This window comes from Aotus nancymaae, unplaced genomic scaffold, assembly GCF_030222135.1.
Source record: "Aotus nancymaae isolate 86718 unplaced genomic scaffold, 86718_ANA_hifiasm-v0.15.2.pri h1tg000040l, whole genome shotgun sequence".
In the NCBI taxonomy this organism is placed as follows: domain Eukaryota; kingdom Metazoa; phylum Chordata; class Mammalia; order Primates; family Aotidae; genus Aotus; species Aotus nancymaae.
In genome coordinates, this window is record NW_026988454.1 from 62,248,252 (window position 1) to 62,267,731 (window position 19,480).

At 33.0% G+C, this 19,480-nt stretch overlaps 1 protein-coding gene across 2 annotated transcripts in view; it reads right to left on the reverse strand.

The window, feature by feature from the left end:
- Positions 1 to 12,946, reverse strand: part of LIN28B (lin-28 homolog B) — a 98,409-nt gene extending 85,463 nt beyond the window's left edge. Inside the window, exons 1-2 of one of the 2 annotated variants that reach the window (XM_064360407.1) lie at positions 12,897 to 12,946; positions 5,117 to 5,304 (exon numbers count right to left, since the gene is read on the reverse strand). In XM_064360407.1, the coding sequence (XP_064216477.1) occupies positions 5,117 to 5,304; positions 12,897 to 12,936 (228 nt within the window). In that variant the 5' untranslated portion in view covers positions 12,937 to 12,946. Of the gene's footprint in view, positions 1 to 5,116; positions 5,305 to 6,158; positions 6,169 to 12,896 lie in introns of those variants that run through there. The other variant, XM_012438488.3, reaches the window with a different exon arrangement.
- Positions 12,947 to 19,480: the final 6,534 nt, after the last annotated feature.

Sequence of the window (19,480 nt, forward strand, 5' to 3'; positions counted from 1 at the left end):
GAGAAATTGAAAATAAGTGAGAACATGCAACACCAAAGGCTAATACTAATGTAAACTATGAACTCTGTGTGACTATGATGTGTCAATGTACATTCATTAATTGAAACAAATGTGCCACTCTGGTAGGGGATATTGATAATGGAGGATGCTATGCATTTGTAGAGGCAAGGGTACATGGAAAAATCTATGTATTTTCCTCTTAATTTTGCTGTGAACCTAAAAGTGCTCTTTAAAAAAAGTTTTTAAAAAGTAGGAGAAAAATATTTAAGAAGTACAGCAATAATCTTTAAAATAGGAGAAAGAATTACATCTTGAATATGTGCCCAATTCACATTTCACATTTAAATTGAATCAGACTATCTTTGGAGAATTTAAATACACAAAAGAGTCTGAAAAATGCACCACCACTTGAAAATCAAAAGTATCTTTAGGGTGATATTTAAAAAATCAAATAAAATTTCATTTTATAATAAGTGCCTTTAAATGTGATGTTATGATTAAATGGCCTTAAAGCATTTAGTTTGGGATTCTCTGAAATTGGTCAACTGGGCAAATCACCTTAAAAATCTAGTAGGTTATAAACCATTTAAAAAATATTAAAATATATAACTCGCTATACGAATGAGCTATAACTGTTTATGATCACATTTTTAAGTTTCCAAGACATCTGTCTAAATATTTTTTTAATTGGCATTTTAAGCAATTCAGAGAATAATCATCACACATACTCTTCATATGAAAAATGATTTTATGCTAAACTATAAGAAAACTATACATGGCTAATTAGCAACAAAATATTATGAAAAGCCCTTAAAAATAACATAATGAAAGAAATTTGTTTTCCTACACTGTATAATTAAATATATAAGAACTCTATATTAGATCAATTGATTGAACTGTGGGTAATACTTACATTTTTTATATTTTTAAGTATTAGTCATCTCTAAATGTTTTCATATCTCATACTCTTAACAATGCTTTCTAAGTTTAACTCAGTAACAATTTTGATTCTTGTTTTTCTATTTCCATTACTCCATGAGATATTTTTGAAGTAAAGGAACATAAAATATATAAAGCCTTTCTAATAAGGGCATTTGAATTATCCATAAAGATCAAACTCTAATTCAGAAATAAAGACCATAAGAAGAAAATACCAATATTTGAAAGCTAAACGAAGACGAATAAAGGTAAATTATTAATAAATATTTAGGCGTACTGAGTAACGGTAGCTAAATTGCAATCATTTTGAAATTACTCTTTGGGAAAAAGAGATACATACATTATGCATACATTATTGCATACATTATGAAATAAATAAAATACATTTATGTTAACAATTGTATCATACTTGATGGCAAGGAATTCCAAGTATATATACACCCAATATGTGAAGAAAGTATTATTATGCACATAAGCTGACGACAGGGTAGTAAAGATAATGTATTCTATACCTCCCCAGAACAAAATCAAATTTAAATTATCATTTTATCTTATTAGGTAAGATAATGACTTTGGAAATCAGTATTAAAATTTACATACAGAAAAACATCTATGATAACAAACATCAACAGGTAGTTATTAGGTTAACATTGCCCTTCCCGAAAAGAGATCTGGTATTTAATTACCATTCAATTCCTCTAAAGTACCACCAAATATTTAAGTCTTATTAAAAACTTCCAATGTTTCAAAACTAGCAGTAACATTTTCCAGGTAATGTAAATGTTATCCTACAATCTCACTGTGATTTAAAAAAAAATGAAAAAAAATGATATGAGTATTAATTACTAGCACTTACAAAATAATCATATTCTAATTTATGAAATCACCTTAGTAAGAATCTAAACTTACAAATCTGTATTATCCATGTATATCCTTACTTAATTGAAACTAATCTGTCTTTGCACTAGACACTTAAGCAATTCTTTAAAATTTATCATATTTAAAAACTAAAATAAAAAATTTCACATTTTATCAAATATTTTAAGAAAAACCTTCAAAAACAGTAAGATGACAAAATTCACAAATATAATACTTATATATTTTGTTAATTTTTAAAAAATAAATTCATTATTGAACTGTATCAATGTTTCACAATTAACATGAGTCAGAATACATATTTTCAGATCATAAAAATATGACTATTTAAACTACAAGTTAACATTAGAAAATCAAATGAAGACTGTCATTTCAAACCACCAATGGTTACACACATTCCTCAAACAGCAGACTCTCACAGCATTTATCAACATGTCTAAAGAGAGACAAAGTGTAGCATCCAGGCATGTGTTTATTTTGAGGATTTGGTGACATCACAGAAACTACGAGAAAGTTTGACTGTATTACTGCCAATAAATTTTAAGTAGAATTATATAACTATAAAATACATAACTACAAATACACAGCTCTATTTTAAAACACACATATATATTCTCTTTATTTTGAAGCAACTGAATATATTTTGATATGCAGTTACTTGCAATCAATATTTTTAAGCGAAAAAGTATCCTAGGTGCCTTGGCATAAATTTTTATGTATTTATTAAAGACACTAAAATATTTTTGTTTTTTATTTCTCCAAATATACATTGTTAAAAATGTTTCAGAACACTTCAAAAAAAAAAAAATCCAATGACACATGTGCTTCCAAACACTCCAAAAATACTGTAATATATTTAAAATATTTTGAGTAGATGTAGGTCCAGTTGAACATTTAAAATTTCTAATCATCTATGACATACATCCTTTCACAACAAAATAGTACACAGAGAGAAAATCTTGTATGTTTTCAAAAATGCTTATACAATTTAAAAGGCTTATAAAATAATAATAAAAATGTTTTTTGTAATTGTATGAAATAGTCCTGAATTGCAACCTGATTCCATAAGGGATGCGAACATAATACGTATATCATTTACAATCATCTATTACTCGTAGTTGCTTAGCTAACATCAGTAGGATTCCTGCCTTCTTCAAAACAATTATTCATACAATTTATATACAATTTATGTATATTACAATATAAGACAGAAACCTCTTTAGGCATCATTTAATACTGTCCTTTCAGTATATACATGAACTGTATGTATATACTGTATGTAACTGAAGATTAAAGCAAGTCAACTATTCAAAAATCAATGTTTATAGTCTAGAAACAGCTATATATTAAAAAGCTTTAGCAGCTATATGTTTTAATTCAGTGAATAGAGGAATGTTTATCAACATATAATCATTAAATAGCGCAAATACAAATGTCTTATGGTTCTAAACATTAACATTGGTTAATAAAATAGCTAACATTTGAATATTTTAGAAGGTAAACATAGAAAATCAAATTATAACAAGGTGTGACCAGACAAAGAAGAAAAGGGCTATTTTTTTCATTTATCTATAAAACAAATTTATGAGATCGTAAAAAACAATTTAACAACCTAAAGAAGGTTCAAAGGGGAAAGAAAGAGCCTGAGAGAAAATGGATTTGTCAATGATTTTAGTCATCCAGTCTTAGAGGGGAGAAAACAGAAAACATAGCTTCATTTTGCACTATAAAATAGGAAGTATAAAATCCAGTAGTCTGCATGTAGACTCCTATTTGTGTATTTAAACCCTGTTTCAATTCACAGATTATGCTGATCCTTCCACATGTAAACAGCCAATAATGATGGCCAGGCCTTCAGGAAAGGAAAACACACATCACACAGCAAGGTCAGGAAGCTACCAAGCACCACAGGACAACAGATCAAAACAGAATGGTTTCATATGTTTCTGTTGTTTATATACTCAATTTGAAGATGATATTCCTTAGGGAAGGAGGTATAAATATTACTAGGAACATGCAACACAGTATCAAATATATACTTTTCAAGCAAATATACCAAGTATTTCACGCATGTATCTGTCAATCTGTAGTATTAACAGCCATTCACTCAATTATTTTTAACTTAGATATGAAGCCAAAATAAACCTCTTTATTTCTACCTATGAATTCACTGCAGAGAATTTATATTTACCTTTTTTTGAGGAAACAGGCTTGCATAAAACTATCTTTTTTACTATAAACGGATTAAGCAGTAGAAAGAAGTAAAGGCAGAAGAGGTATTAATTCATTATTTTCTGGGTAAAATTTTGAAAATGGGAAGCAATGAAATTCTATTTGGTATTAAAACATCTTTAGGGGGGTGGGGAGTTGGGGAGAGATAGCATGGGGAGAAATGCCACATATAGGTGAAGGGGAGGAAGGCAGCAAATCACACTGCCACGTATGCACCTATGCAACAATCTTACATGTTTTTCACATGTACCCCAAAACCTAAAATGCAATAAAAAAAAAAAAATCTTTAAAAATTACTACACAACATGAGCAAAGGTGGAAATTTACCCCAAGTAGCAGACTAGCATATTTTAAACACACAAGCTAGAGCCGCCTCTGGCCACATGTTTTTTTGAGTTCAGTCTCTTAAAGAGACAGTATACTTAGACCAATGACCACACAGAGCACCTTTCTAAAATGTTTGTCAAGCATCCCTGTATCGCATGCATTTCTTTACAACCATACTAGGCCAACAGTGTTCTATTTTATTTTACTGTGAAGTCAAATTATTTTGGTCTGAATCTACAAAATGACAACAGGACAGGCAGCAATGAAATAATATAAAGGGAGCTACTGTGACTAGAGGTGTCTAAAGTAAGGCAACCTACACATTTCTTTCAACACCAAACTGTTTCTATTTGTTTTTTCGACCTTAAAATTATCATGTTTCTTCATTCATTTTTCTACCCATTCACCAGATACAGGCAACAGAGTATACTGCAATACAGAGTATACTGTAATACCGGAAGCTACATGAACACAATTTCGCTGGAGAATGAAGTAGAGGGAAATGCTAATAACGTCAACATGAATATAAATAGTAAAATTTCCAATCTTTTCTCTTTAGGCATATACCCAGGAAAAGGCCCACACACGTACCTTAAAAGTTGGACTACCTAATGATTTCAGGGAAGATTTTGTCTTTCAATACACCAAAAGGCATCTTCTTATAGGTCTATTGACCTAACTACGGATCAGCTCCTCCACAAGGAAAAAGATGAAGAGGGAGGAAAAAAAAAGTTTGGCTTACTTGGTGTACAAATACATCGACTGGAATATCCAAGGGACTTCCCTCTCGGTTTATCATGGAGATGAATCCAAATCCCATGCGCACATTGAACCACTTACAGTGGCCAGTTCCGTGCAAAACCTGGGATTCCTCCTCTGCCGGCTCCGGCAGCTTCCCGGGCTCTTCTCCACCACCTTTGCTAGCCCCGCCTGAGAAGGAACAGGACAAAAAAGTCAGTCTGTATTCCCATTCATTGTGCATTCAAAGATTTAAAAAAAAAAAAAAAGAAAGAAAAGTTGCCTGCCTGGAGGTGAGGGGGGAAGGGTAACAGAAAAAAAATTTAAATAAATGGTTTGACTTCTTTTCTCCTACCGAAAATATTTAAAATGAAAAGGGTTAAAAGGAAAGCGGGGGAGGGGGGGAAGTCACACTGTTCTATCGATCACACCAACTTCCACGTTTCTATACATACGTGTACTTTTTCATTTAACTCCATTTTTCAGCCACATTTTACATTACAGCATGCGATACTTTACTTGTATATTGCTGATTTAATACTGATCCCATTGACAAAAAGAAATTTTCAGCGAAACTATTCTCTCCGGCGGGCACGAGGAGGAAAGAGAAATCGTGAAGATGGTTTAGAGCTACTAGTTAATGCACAAGGGGCAGCAGTGAATCCAGCGTTATTTGCAATGTGCATTCCCCTCCCCCTCATAACTTTCAATTAAAGTTGGGGTGGAATGGGGGAGGGGGCAGGTGTATAAAAGTTTTCTTGGGCTCACTAACTGCAACTGCGCTTAATCACACTCACACAATTCAAACAATAGCCCCCTGAAAGCTTTTCAAGTTGTGAATCAGTGTGGGCGGTACAAAACATTTTTGGAGATCTATAACAATAGGTTTGCAGAAAGTCCCACTGTGTGATGGGGGGTTGGGAGGTAATGCCCAGTATTGGGGTAAAAGGGGAAGAGGGGGACGGTCAAAGAAAAGTGGAAGAGGGGGAGGGGGAGGAGAAAAGAAGAAAGAAATTCACAGTAAAACAATAGAAAAGAAAATTAACCTTCGGCCATGTTGCCCCACGGGCCCTCAGCTCCAAACTCGTGAGATGAAAACTTTCCCTTTGGAACGGAGTGATCTTCTGCATCAATCTAACATCTTGATTTTGTGCGATCACAAATTTAGCTCGCATGGTCTAATGTGCTTTCCTTCTTTTGATTTTTTTCTCTCCTCTCTCCAGTTTCTGGCCCCCTGAGCACACGTGACTTTGTCAATTACATGCTTTCTTGCTACTAATTTCACCTCGTATCCTTAAGGGGCTGGCAAGAGGAAGAGATAACCAATCGCCATTTCATCTATGCTGACATCAAAATAATTTATGAATGAACAGGAAAAACTCAAAACATGTTATCTTAAAGACATTTTGGAACGCTTCTTTAGGATAAATCAGAATGCTGATTTCGTGCTTCTACCTAAACACAATGGAGGGTCCTTGTGAATCATAAATTTAGAAAAAAAAAAGGCACAGTCATATATGTGCACACGCGTGCCTTACACACAAGCCTGACTAAATAAAATCATGGTGGGAGGGGTGGTCGTTTAAATAAAACAACCGATGTTAACGCTTTTTTTCCTCTTAAGAATTCAGCTATTCCATGGCTGTAAACCTGCTTGGAACGCTAATTTCATATTTAATGCAATTCTTAGAGGAAAATACATAATTTTTAAAAGATCTAATTAAACCTAATTACATACCCAAGAAACTTTAGATAATGAAAACATACACCTAGGAAAACGCAGAGGCACATAATTACCTGATTATGCCCGAAATTGTTTCAAATTTAAAATAAAATCCTACTAGAAAAATCGTTATCACCTTCATATAGTCAAATTGTGTTTAGGTAAACCATTTTTGAAAATTTTAGAGGGGGTTGGTAAGGAATTGTACTTCACAGGTTTCTCTGCCGTCTCTTTCCGGGGGAGGAGATGTGATTAATGACTTCCTAAATAACAGCCCAGTTTTCCAGCCTAACATAGAGTGAACCTCAATCAGTGGCGATTGTTCCCCAAGAGCCGGAGGACATAGGGCAGGAGGGGGAGGGGATCACCAGGCAGGGGAGGTGAAGAGGAGCGGCCAGGATAGGCGGCAGCAGAGCCAGAGAAAGAAGTGGGAGAGAAAAAAGCCGGCGCGGGCAGGGGGTGGGGTGGAGAAAGGACAAGTGGGAGAAAAAAGGTAAATTCGTATCATATCGAGTTGTACTCTGACATTTTAAAAGTCCACTACCAGTGGCTAAAAGAGTTAAATAAATGAAAATGTAATAACGGATGAAGCTCCTACTGTCCTTCTTCTACTGACCCCCAGTTTCAAAATGCTTACCCTTTACCTTTCAAACTCATTCAAACGATCGACTACAAGATGCTGGCAACAGTATCACCACCCTTATCGAATACTACAATAAATGTTATAGATTAACTAAAAATGCTTTATTTCCTTTAAAATATGAAGTATCACCTATTTTAAAACCTTAAAACGTACCACCAGACTTTCCTACCCCACCCCCAATTTTCTTAAACGAGCAGTTTACCAAGCAACTAACTGTTCAGATACCACTTCCTTCGACAAAGCTACTCAGTTGACCCTCCCCCCACCATGCCAGCAATCCCCCTCCCAGTCTCTCCAAACACGTCCACACTACAACACTGTTTCACACAAGCTAAAATGTAGGGATTATGAATCGAAGAGCTATGGAAAAAGCTGCATACACCTATTTATACTCCCTCCCCATATTAAACAACTAAATATAAATTTAATTGGTTCAGATTGGAAAGTGGATGTATATAAAAATAGAAGTTATTTTCAGCTGTTTGTGATAAAAGGTTTAATCAAAACTAATCAATTTGGAAAGATTTTTTTTTTGGGTCTGTTATTCCTTTTGTTATTTCTCAGGAAAAGGGGCTAGCTTTCTCATTTCATTTTTTTTTGGAGGCATAACCAACCCTGTGCCAGCTGTTAGAGAGAAAAGAAAAGGTGTAAAAGTCCAATGATTTTGAAAATGTAACAAAAGCTCAAAGCTCTGAAAAGATTATTTACTAACAAAACATTTACTAGGCATTATTTTGATGGTAGAAATTATTTCTATTATACTGATCACACTGACTTACAAGAAAGTAATCTCAATGATGGCATTACAGGCTAAGCTAGTGACAACATGAAATCGAAAAAGTAATTTATGTGTTTTTTTATATTTTAAAGAATCACTTTAAAAAATCAACATCTGGTATTAGAGAAAAAAATCTCAGAAAATGTTCATGTAAATTGAGGTGAAGTGATATTATTTACATAAAAGTAATAATCACAAAATTCACAGGGCAGTATAGTTTGGCTTTGTAAAATATTTATGGTAAATAACACTTTAAGTTTGTTTTTAATTAGAAAACAGTTTAATCATTATAAAACCAGAATCATAATAGGTAGGTAGATTCAGAATCTCTGTTCATTGTTAAATTTGATGAAATTCAAATTTATTAACATGTGGATGAAAAGTGTGGCATACCATAACTGAACCACACTGTATAGTTATGAGATTCACAGTCTTGCCTAATTGGGGGCCTCCAGTATTAGTGGAATTAAGGTAAGGTTCACTGGAGTGGTCACTGGTGTCAGAGGTTATCGACTCATTCATTTCCTGAGAGGGACATCAGCCTTTCAAGTTGTGTAGAAGGCTTTTTCCAACTGGGAACCCTGAAAAATCCTCTAAAATTCATTCACGAAGAATTTAAGACAAATGCATTTACATACCTTGGGGGAGGGTAAAAGAAAGGGGAAGAGAAGAGGCGAGGGAAGGGTAGAGGGAGAAGGAAGAAGAAAGCAAGGAAGTTGGAAAGGGAGAGAAGTAAAAGAAGGAGAAACATTGACAAACACAAAATAATCACTCACCAATTCAAGAATATGGCAATGTCTTTTCTGTGCCTTCCCGCAAAACTTTTGAGCCTAAGACCCTTTTATAATATAAACTGCCCATAAGCTCTTAAGCTCCTAGAGTGCTTCTTTCACATAAAATCGTCCTATGAGTCTCCTAGAATGCTTTCCAATTTGTCACTTTCCTGAAGTCTTCTGGTTTTAATTTTTTTCTCATTTCCTACTTGTTTTTAGTGCCTGAAAGACCTGTTTGACTCAAAACCCGTGTTTTATTCTGCAAAAGCCAAATACTTTATAGCTTGACTTATCATAGTTCTTTCAAAATGTCTTTAAAATGAGTTCAAGTAGCTACAAAGAGTCGTCAATGCACTGGGGGTTAAAAGCAAGGAAACAACCTATCATATGCCTGGTTGGCTATCACAATCTTCCCCATTTAAAACACGAGGTACACATTTTCCTAGACTTTTTTTCCTCCAACAGTACAATACAAGGAGCCGAAAGAGGTGCCAGAGCCCACCGTCGTCGTTGTTTTCAACTACAAGGAATGAGTGACTTCGGTTAAAGCTGAAACAATGCTTCGGTTCTTCTTAAAACTAGGAGGAGGGGCTGTGGCAATGCGGCAAGTGACTCCACCCGTCCTCTCCTCCCCGCAAATAAGGCGGGGTCTGTAGCCCAGCGCTGCCATCGCAACCCTCCTCTCCAGGCAGGTCGCTCCCCAGGCTGCCCAAGACCTGAGACCCCGGACCCCGCGCCAGCAGATCTGCGCTTTCCCTCCACCTCCTACCTCCGCAGCTTCCTCTCACCTTTCTCTCCTCAGTCACTTTTCCCTTTATTCATCACCTTACCATCTACTCTCTCAAAGTGGGGTCGATCCAGAGAAGGCTGGTGATTTCTCACTAAGGGACTTTTACATTTGTCATCTTGTCCCCAAGAACACCAAACAAAAGGAACTCCTGCCTTCACCACTATGGCAAAAACGCTATGCACAACCTAGTATTTTTACTGAATTTCCAGATGTGTATCATTTATAATTTGGTCCCTTTTATGAGATGCCAGAATCTCAAAAGCTAAGTGCAGTCCGTACCCAAGAAAATGACCACCTCCACCCCCCCCAGGCCATGCCTAAAACGGAGCTGTCTTCCAGCAACCCCGGCGCCGTCCTTTCGGGAAGCCGCGAAGGCAAACGTTGCCCCGGGCCTTCGGAGGATCAAGAAAAAACGTGGCGGGAAGAGGCTGGACGCGATTTTCGGGATCTCTCTCTCGGCCCCAGGCAAGATCTCTCCCGCCTGAAAGCCGCCGACCCACCCGTCGGGCAAACTGTCCGGATTCCTTCCACCGCGTTTTTGTAAACCACTTGGTGGAAACTTATCTTGACATTCCTACCACATGGAGTCAAATGCAAGGCGTACCGGACTGGGTGCGTGGGTCTTGCAGCAGAGGCACTTCAGAATATAGATATGGTCACTTTGCTTTTGTTTCCAAAAAGCAAAATTCCATTCTCGTTTAATTTCCTTGTCTGGAGGTAAAATGCTCCGGCTTCACAAAATTGGTCCAATTTTAGAATATGTACACAGAGGTAAAAAAAAAAAAATCTCTTAAGACTTTCCTTAAATACCTTCACACACTTTCCCCAGAATAATTAAGTAAAATTATGGAAATACAGAAACGGATTAGCATAAATTTTAAGTTTTTCCAGACAAACTGCCTTTATATTTCTATATTTCAAAATTTGCCTTTATATTTCAAAATTTGCAAATGCTTCCTTCTTTTTGGTCAGTTACATTTCAGCAAAATATTTAGAACAAAATTCAGAAAAGGAGCATTGTTTTAAGACTAACATTCCGTAGAAAGTATTTTTTAACTTTTCAAAAAAATTGTACATTATAGCTGTAGAAACATCTTTTTAAAAACCTGGAATAGCAAAAATCCTATTATATTAACGTACTTCTCTCCCAATAAGAAGGAAAAATATTTTCCAAACTGTGCTCAACAAATACTTTCTTAAATGACTAATTAGAACAGTAACAGGTTAGAAAACTCATTTAGTACTAAGTTTTACATTACTTTGCCTAGAATAGCACAAAAGGAAGCTTCATGTTTTAGTTGCAAAATGAAAGTATTTTTCAACTGTACTACTTGAGCATGTATGTTTCCTAATTTAAAGATCTTTTTGCATTAAATAACATGAGTCTGTGTAGAAACACTAAATAATGTTAATATACTATTCTTTCTTCCTTCCTCAAAGCAATGAATAAAAGTATTCTTTAAAGTTCTATTTCATCAAAAGAAATAATCAACTGAAATGAGAATGTGGACTGTCTCCCTGGTATTTCAATATTTACCCTTTGGGTTTATTTGGGGAGAGAGGGCAAGTATATTCACAATGAAAAAGGAAAGAAGAGTAGTAGCAGGGTAAAAGATGAGACAAGTGAAAAGAAATCTTCAGGCTTTAAAGATGCCTGTGTGAGAAGCAAATTTGTGGAGAAAAAGCATCAGCTAGAAAATGGGAGGCCAAAATTCTGTTCCTATTTACCAACCTGTTGCCTTGGGCCAATAACTTCTCTGGGACTCAGTTTCTTCATCCGTATAGTGAGGAAACTGGACCAGTGGATATTCAAAGTCTTTTAGCCTAAAATGTAATCTCTAGAAACAACCATTCTTCTGGTGAAAGTGATACCTTTTCCCTCGATCCCCTTTATAATCACAAGGAAATACAGACATGAAACTTTATTGCAGTCACTTAACACATTGGTGTTAACATTATTTCCCAACAAAAAGAAAAAGGTCTCTGGACTGGCTCCAACGAAAAATCACAGTTGATAATAAGGAGAAAAATTTTTTAAAAATAATGAAAAGAAAACAATAATAAAAGGAAACTAGTTGGTATACTAAAACATTTATAGCAACTTTAGAGAATTGCTTTTTTCATGATATTCAGTAGAGCATCATCTCTACGTCAAGATTCACTCTAAAAAAAAAAGCAGTTTCTCAAATGGAAATACCTGTCATGGTTTCCTTGTTAAACTTTTTGATCCTTACTGGTTTCCTCTTGCTACCCACAATCCTATATTTGATAAGTTTAATAACAGAATAACATAATTTTACTTGTAGTTATTATTAATAGTCATATACTTTGCAATATCACAGCTCCTATGTGTGTCTTCGAAGTGGTACTAGTCAAGCCAGAGTAATAAATTATTATCAAACAAGATTGTTACTTAAAAGATAGTGCTATAACTTTTAAGTTAATTTTAGTAATATAAGAGAGTATGTCAAAAGTCTAGTTTTAAAATATTAAAGTTCAAATGACTCAGTTTTGCAGCATGAAAATGAGGAGCAAATTCTGATATATGTTCATGAAAAGCAACACAGAACTTCCTGGATAAGAAAAATTTCCTCAAAATGTCTAATGTATTATATTGTCCTATTTATGTTATCATAAAATCATTTTAAAACAGCACCATGTCTTCATTTTTAATTTAGTTCAGCAGGTATCTGTTAGTACCTATTTTACTTTGGGAGTTACAAAAAAAAAACAAGCCATGAATACTTTTCATTCATCTCCATAAACATTTAAATATCTATTATCTATGTTGCTTAAGTTACAGAAAAAGGAATCATAAAATTCAATACTGCTAAAAGTGGCGGTGGGGGAAAGGAGTTAATTAGAAGAGGTCATCCACGTAATTTTGTGAGAATATCAGTTTTTCAGATGGAGAGATCAGGATGGAGTATAGGAGGACTTGGTACCCATCTTGCCAAAGTAGAAAGGATGAAGAATTCCTGAGGGCTGTCAAGTTCTCATATGCCTCTAGTGACCTTGATCTTTTAAAACATTAATTAAACAAAATATTAAAAAAAAACAAAACAAAAAAGACTGACCTGGGGCTGGGGCTGGTGAAACCTGCTTGAATGGCTTCATCCTCTTCTGAAGAACCTAAAATCAGAGAGCTCAAGTCAGTACTACATTAATTACCTATTAAATTGCCTCTTCTTCATCCTAATGGCCATTAGAAAGCAATAAAATGCCCAGGTTCTGACTCTGTGAAAAGATCTGTAAAGTTTTTTTTTACAGTTTAAGACTCACCTGGCAAAATTAGATAACCAATTGGCATATACTTGCCTTGTATTTCTACTAGAGGACACTGGTTTAAAGAACATTTAAGACCATTAAGATGTAGTCAAAACATCTCAATTTCATGAACAACGCAGTTTAAATTTTAATATTTAATTTTACACTGTAATTTAAAAACAGTAGTTTTTCCAAGCACAGTTAAAATCTACTTAACATAGAATATCATGTTTCTCGAAGAACCAATTTATTTGACTATTCTCTTCAGATACATTTTAGAAGATAAATCATGAGAATCTAATGATGGTACTATAAAACTGATATTGCAGCTGTTAGTCAAGTGAATGAAAAATTACATTAATGGTAATACACTTAATCATTAAGTATATTTGAAAGTATCTAGTATGCATTAACCCGTATTTTTAAATGGGTTAATGTTTGTTTAAAAAGCAAACAGGTGTCATTTTTTAAACATGAGTACATATTGATGTTTCTAATATATCCATTGGCAGATGCCACAACACAATAAAACTTGCAATAAAGAGGCCACATAGTAATGAAGTATAGTGACTGGAAGAGGAACTCCTGATGACTACTAAATTATTGTTTTTATCCTTGAGTCAGAGTTATTAAGGTTTATAAAACAGATTGGTGTGAACATGCATACACTCACCTGCTACACCCAGAATTGTCTTTCCTTAACCAAGTTTTACACACCATATCTACTATATCAACTCTCTCTCTCTCTCACACACACACACACATACACACACACAAAAGCCATTCTGTGCAAATTCTTTAAGTTGCAATCTAATTTTCTTCTCAAAAGGAAATGGAGAATTTTCTAAGTGCAGAGTTCTACTGAATGGTGACCCAAGGTTCTTTTCATAAAGGATGACAATCTCAGAATTAAATTTGAAAATAGAGGAAGAATGTGAACAAAAGGCATGTGAACCTCTGGACATTCAATCTTTCAGTTATCCTGTGCTTACAACCAAAAGATACAAGATAATGACAGATCCTAACTTTAATAAAATTCATTATAGACACTTACTGAAATAGAGCTTTCCTTTAAATTGATCCTGTATCAAGTTTTATTTTGCACATCTGGCCTATATTTAATTATTGTACATAAATATTTCAGTACAATTGTAGCTTATGCCTTTCTATTCTAATAGTCCACAGCCTATTCTTAATCCTACCTGCTTATATTTACAGAAGAATTCAAGCCAACATGTTTTAAAGATGTGTAAACACAATAGATAAGGTTTGTAAAAAAACTTTTGCAAATAATTTGGACAAATTATCACAAATAGTAGGTTTAATAAAGTCAAAATCAAATAATGTAAGAAAGTTAGCTAAATAATACCATTTAATTCAAGAGCTCTAACTATAAGCTTTTGGAGTTTTTTTTAAAAAGCCAATTTGATAATAATGTTCAGATTTTTTACTATTCAAACTTACATATGATGTTCTTGGTTATACTAGTTTTAATAATGTCTGCTTCAAAGGAAAAGTAACATGAAATTATTTCACAATTATTGTACTTCACTGATGTTAATGGTTTAAAATTGTTCAAAAACAAGAGTACAAAAAATAGAATTAAGTTTAAAGACAGATATTATTATGTATCCATCCAATACTTACTGAACAACTATGATAGGAATGAGACAGGTATAAGCTGTAAAATATTTATAATTTTAAATGTTTATATTCTTATTCTAGGTGACTGTTTTTTGAAATGAAATATCAGGAGTTAAATAATTCTTCAAATGCATGAATACTCCAAAAATAGCCACTCACATTTTATACAAGTATTTATATTGAAAAATTTTTGGTAAAATATTTTATTTAATAGAGTTCATTACGTTTTCTTAGAAAACAAAAACCTAAACCTGTAAAATCCCAAAATACACTTCTCTGCTCCTACACTAGAATAATCTCTGTTCACCATTTAGATTTCTACTTAGAGCTCTTTTTCATACTGTTCCATACTGAATACAACGTCTCCACCATGTAATAGTATACACTGTAGTTTATTATAACACTCCATGAAAATATTCTCTCTCCCAACTGAACTCTATGTTCTGTGATTAGAGAGATTGTGCATATTGAGTTTATTATCATAATTCTGACATTATTTTGTGTCCATCATAATTTTTGAACCAATGACAAGGAATTCCTGTACCTGGGTTGATTATTCCTAGGCTGCCTTTTATTAAAAAAAAAAAATAGACCTGTACACAAAATGTTCTGTTAAACCACCTTTTCATAAAAAATAATTGGATAGACAATCTCTTACAAATATAATATACATATATTACAAATATAAAATGCATATATACAAAATAATTCCAATTATTTTATTTTAAATATGATTTACTGCTATAGGAGTGACTAAATTATTAACAGTATCCAACACAAACATTCTTAAAGTCATACTTCCTATTAAAACATATAACAATATTCTTCTCAAATACATTATATATCGTTCATTGTTAAAATCCACTGTTGTAACTAAAAGTAAAGGAAAATGATTGCTATTATGAATTATATATTGTAATTCATTTAAAAATTGCCAGCCAGTGTGGTGGCTCACGCCTGTAATCCCATCACTTTGGGAGGCCAAGGCCAGTGGATCACTTGAGGTCAGGAGTTTGAGACCAGCCTGACGCCTGGCCAACATGGTGAAACCCATCTCTACTAAAAATACAAAAATCAGCCAGGCGTGGTCGTGCATGCCTGTAATCCCAGCTACCTGGGAGGCTGAAGCAGGAGAATTGCTTGAATCCGGGAGACAGAGGTTGCAGTGAGCTGAGATCCGGTCATTGCACTCCAGCCTGGGTTACACAGTGAGACTCTGTCTCAAAAAATAAAAATAAAAAATTGCCAAGCTGTTTGAAGCTTACAGAATGAAGGGACCAATAAAAATAAAATACTACGACATTTCACATTACTCAGAATTTTACTTCAATTCACATCACGTTAACTCTTATTTTTAATACTAAAAAATGCAAAAGTTACTTTAAGTTACAAAAATGATATCACAATCAAGAATAGTATTCACCATAATAAGAAAAATTATTTCATTACTTATTCTCATCTCCAGAATTTTTCAACATTTTAAAAAATAAGATAATTTTTTGTTTCTGTTACAGTCAGTATTTTCTAAAATAATGTAAGTGTAAAGCACATTCTAACTTACTATAATAAATATTCACTTTATGGTTTAAAGAAAAACTAATCTGTAGTACGTCTCAACTATCACTGAACTACATTCTTTGGAAGGCAGCATAGATTTTTCTTTCCTAGCTGGAGAAAATGTTTTAAAATAACACTACTTAAAATCATATAGCAAATATATTAATATTACACTAACACTACAGTAAAACCTAAAGCACAATATTGATATAAATTGACTATAACTTAAAATATAACATATACACACAACAAATAAAATATTAAATGTGGAAGTTCAACACTGAAGTGAATGTGAGTACTTTATGAAAGCATTTTCTTACACTGTCCTCTTAACAAACATTTAATATCTATCAACCGTACTGTAATCATTTTTGCAATTAGTCAATAGACTAAATTCAAATGCTGCCTCAGTAAAATCAGGATAAATTATTTTGCAATGTAACTGAACATCCTACTTTAATCATAGATGTTGCTCATGAACCCTCAGTGATACACAGGAATAGAAAATCTAAACAGAACAATCTATTTAAAAGTAAGAGAAATAGTTACATATGACTTTCCATAGCTTAAAAATATTAGGTTATTAGAATTTGAAAACAAGAAGCTTTACATTTGGTGAAATATTTTTTAAATTATTGAGAGAACAGAAAATTTTATATTACAAAGAAAAGCTGCACTCTTTTTATATTTCATTTTTTTTATAAAGTATATCATTTAATTTATAATATATCACATGAAACACTCAACCTTAAATCAGAAGGTAGTATTTGTGACATTGCTGAATCATGGAGATAAATTTAACTTTCTAAACCATTTTAACAAATAGAAGTTTTATTAGTTTCATATAAGATATGGACAGCTCTATCACTCTCTTCAAATATTGTTAACAAATTTATTTTGGAAAATAAAAACAAATGAGTAATAATTTAAGACAACTGGCATATTTTCAAAATTGTTTAAAGGCAGTATTATGGCACCAGATGAGTTGGTAAACACAATTCTTTAGCTTAAAAAGTTGTAACAGTTGAGCCACAGCACAGGTAGTTTTGCTAATGTGTTTGTATCTTCCAACATAAGAAATAATAGTTTTATGTAATCATGCTCACAGCTCATTGTTAGATCACAGTAAAGAAATGTAAAAGAAAGCACTAGTGGTTTCAGATCAAAAGATCAAAATAATGGCAAAATTCCTGTCTTAAAAAAGGTAATCACATATATTTTAAAGGCCCATCGTAACTTTAAGACAAAACTTTAAAGTGGCTTTTTGATATAGTAAACAAAAATGATTCCGGTAAAACTGAACACTTCTATCTAATTACGATAATAACAAGAAAATTTTATTTGACATACATTTTAAGTTTTAATATACAACATTATTAATGGTTCAAAATTTATGTCATCACCAGAGATTAACAACTGAGAACTTCTAGTGTATTCTAAATATTTTCAATAAACATTTTAATAAAGAGAAAGAGATACTTTGCAAGTTACTCATCCTTACAACACTGGGTGACCTACTGATGTAATAAATGTAACACCAAATAAAAATAATAGGATTTTAACTAGCAGAAGTGATTATAACAGACTAATACAAAAGATAGAACATAATTTACATATTTTTTCTAAAACGTTCAATCCACAAAATGTCTGTTTTTTTGACCTATAAAGTCTAGAACATTTTAGTTAAAATGATTTTGTAGAGTCTGAACAAATGATGCATAGAAAAATGTCCAAAAAACATAAACATAGTATTTCAGTTCTTGCCTTTCCAAATAAGTCTGTAAAAGTAATACTGATCTGAAAATATCTAGAAAATTGTAAACATGTTTTTCCACCATTAGAACTGGCCATTCAACATTAAGTCCTTTTTTTCCATATAATTAAGCTTTTGTTCTGCTAAGAAAAAACTAGAAACTGATTGCTTGAAAATGAGCTTCATGCCCTTTGTCCTGATTTGTCACCTTTGACCCTTAATTTGATGATCCTGCATATCAATCCATTCTATTTTTAGAAGAATCATGTAAAAGTTCTATGCTTAAAATAGTACTTTTTACTGATATGGTAAATGGATTACAACATTCCTTTTCAGGTAATTTCTACAATGGTTTCATACTAGTACTCATTTCATATAATATAGAGCACAGTAATATTTTAAGCAATGAAAGCCTGGTTTTTGTCCTGTTTCAAACAATAGAAAATTTCCCCAAAATGTCAGGTCAATATCATCATAATTTCAAAATTTATATTCTTATTTTAAAAATTATTTAATGTTTTTAAATGGAATTTATTTCCCGAATGATTTCTAATTTGATAAGTTTGATAATCACATATTTTGATGTTGGTTTTGATAATGCCAAAATATGAACCTAAATCAAAAATGGCAAATATCAAGTTCATACTCTACCTTACAGTAGTGTCAACAAAAATTGTAGTTTCTGAGTTAAATCAGTAGTTGCTTAAACTGGTTTTAAAAATCTTGTCATTATTTGCAAGTGGCAGCTTTCAAAGAAACAGAAAACCTCTATCATTGATCCTATTGATTTTACTGATATTATTCAAAATCAATCTACACACTAAATTAATATACTTTAGGGATAACATTTCTCTATCAAAATTTCTGATGATTCCAATTCAACTAAGTGAAAAGCAAAAAAATAAAAATATTTATGAAATATATACGCATATATTTCCTATGGTCATGACGCTATTTGAACCCCTACACAATTTCCATGTACTGTACAGTTTTCAGTCAGATTTAGCAGTGACCAATATGGCTGTCTTGATTCAGCACTGTGGCCAGCGACTTTGTCAAGCATCATTGTGTCAGAGAAATCCAACACAATAATGTACATGTATACAAGTACATGGTGGGCAAGTTTCTCAAAACAGTAAGATTCTGCATTTCATATATTCCAAGACTTATTCATACAAATCAACCTTAAGTATCTGAATGTAAAGACTTTCCATTGTTCTTCTTGGCAAGCTAGAAATTCCTTACTTTGTAGTTCATCAAAAACAGTAGTTATTTGTAAAGAAAATATAGTCCCTTTAAAAGGCAAGAAAACAAGGTACAGGTTCAAAAGCACTTAAACAAGAAAACTGAGTATATGAGTTTTAAAATTAGATTCTACTGAAAAATACCAAATAATAAAACATTTCGGTTGTCCTTGTAACACCACTATCCTATCAATAA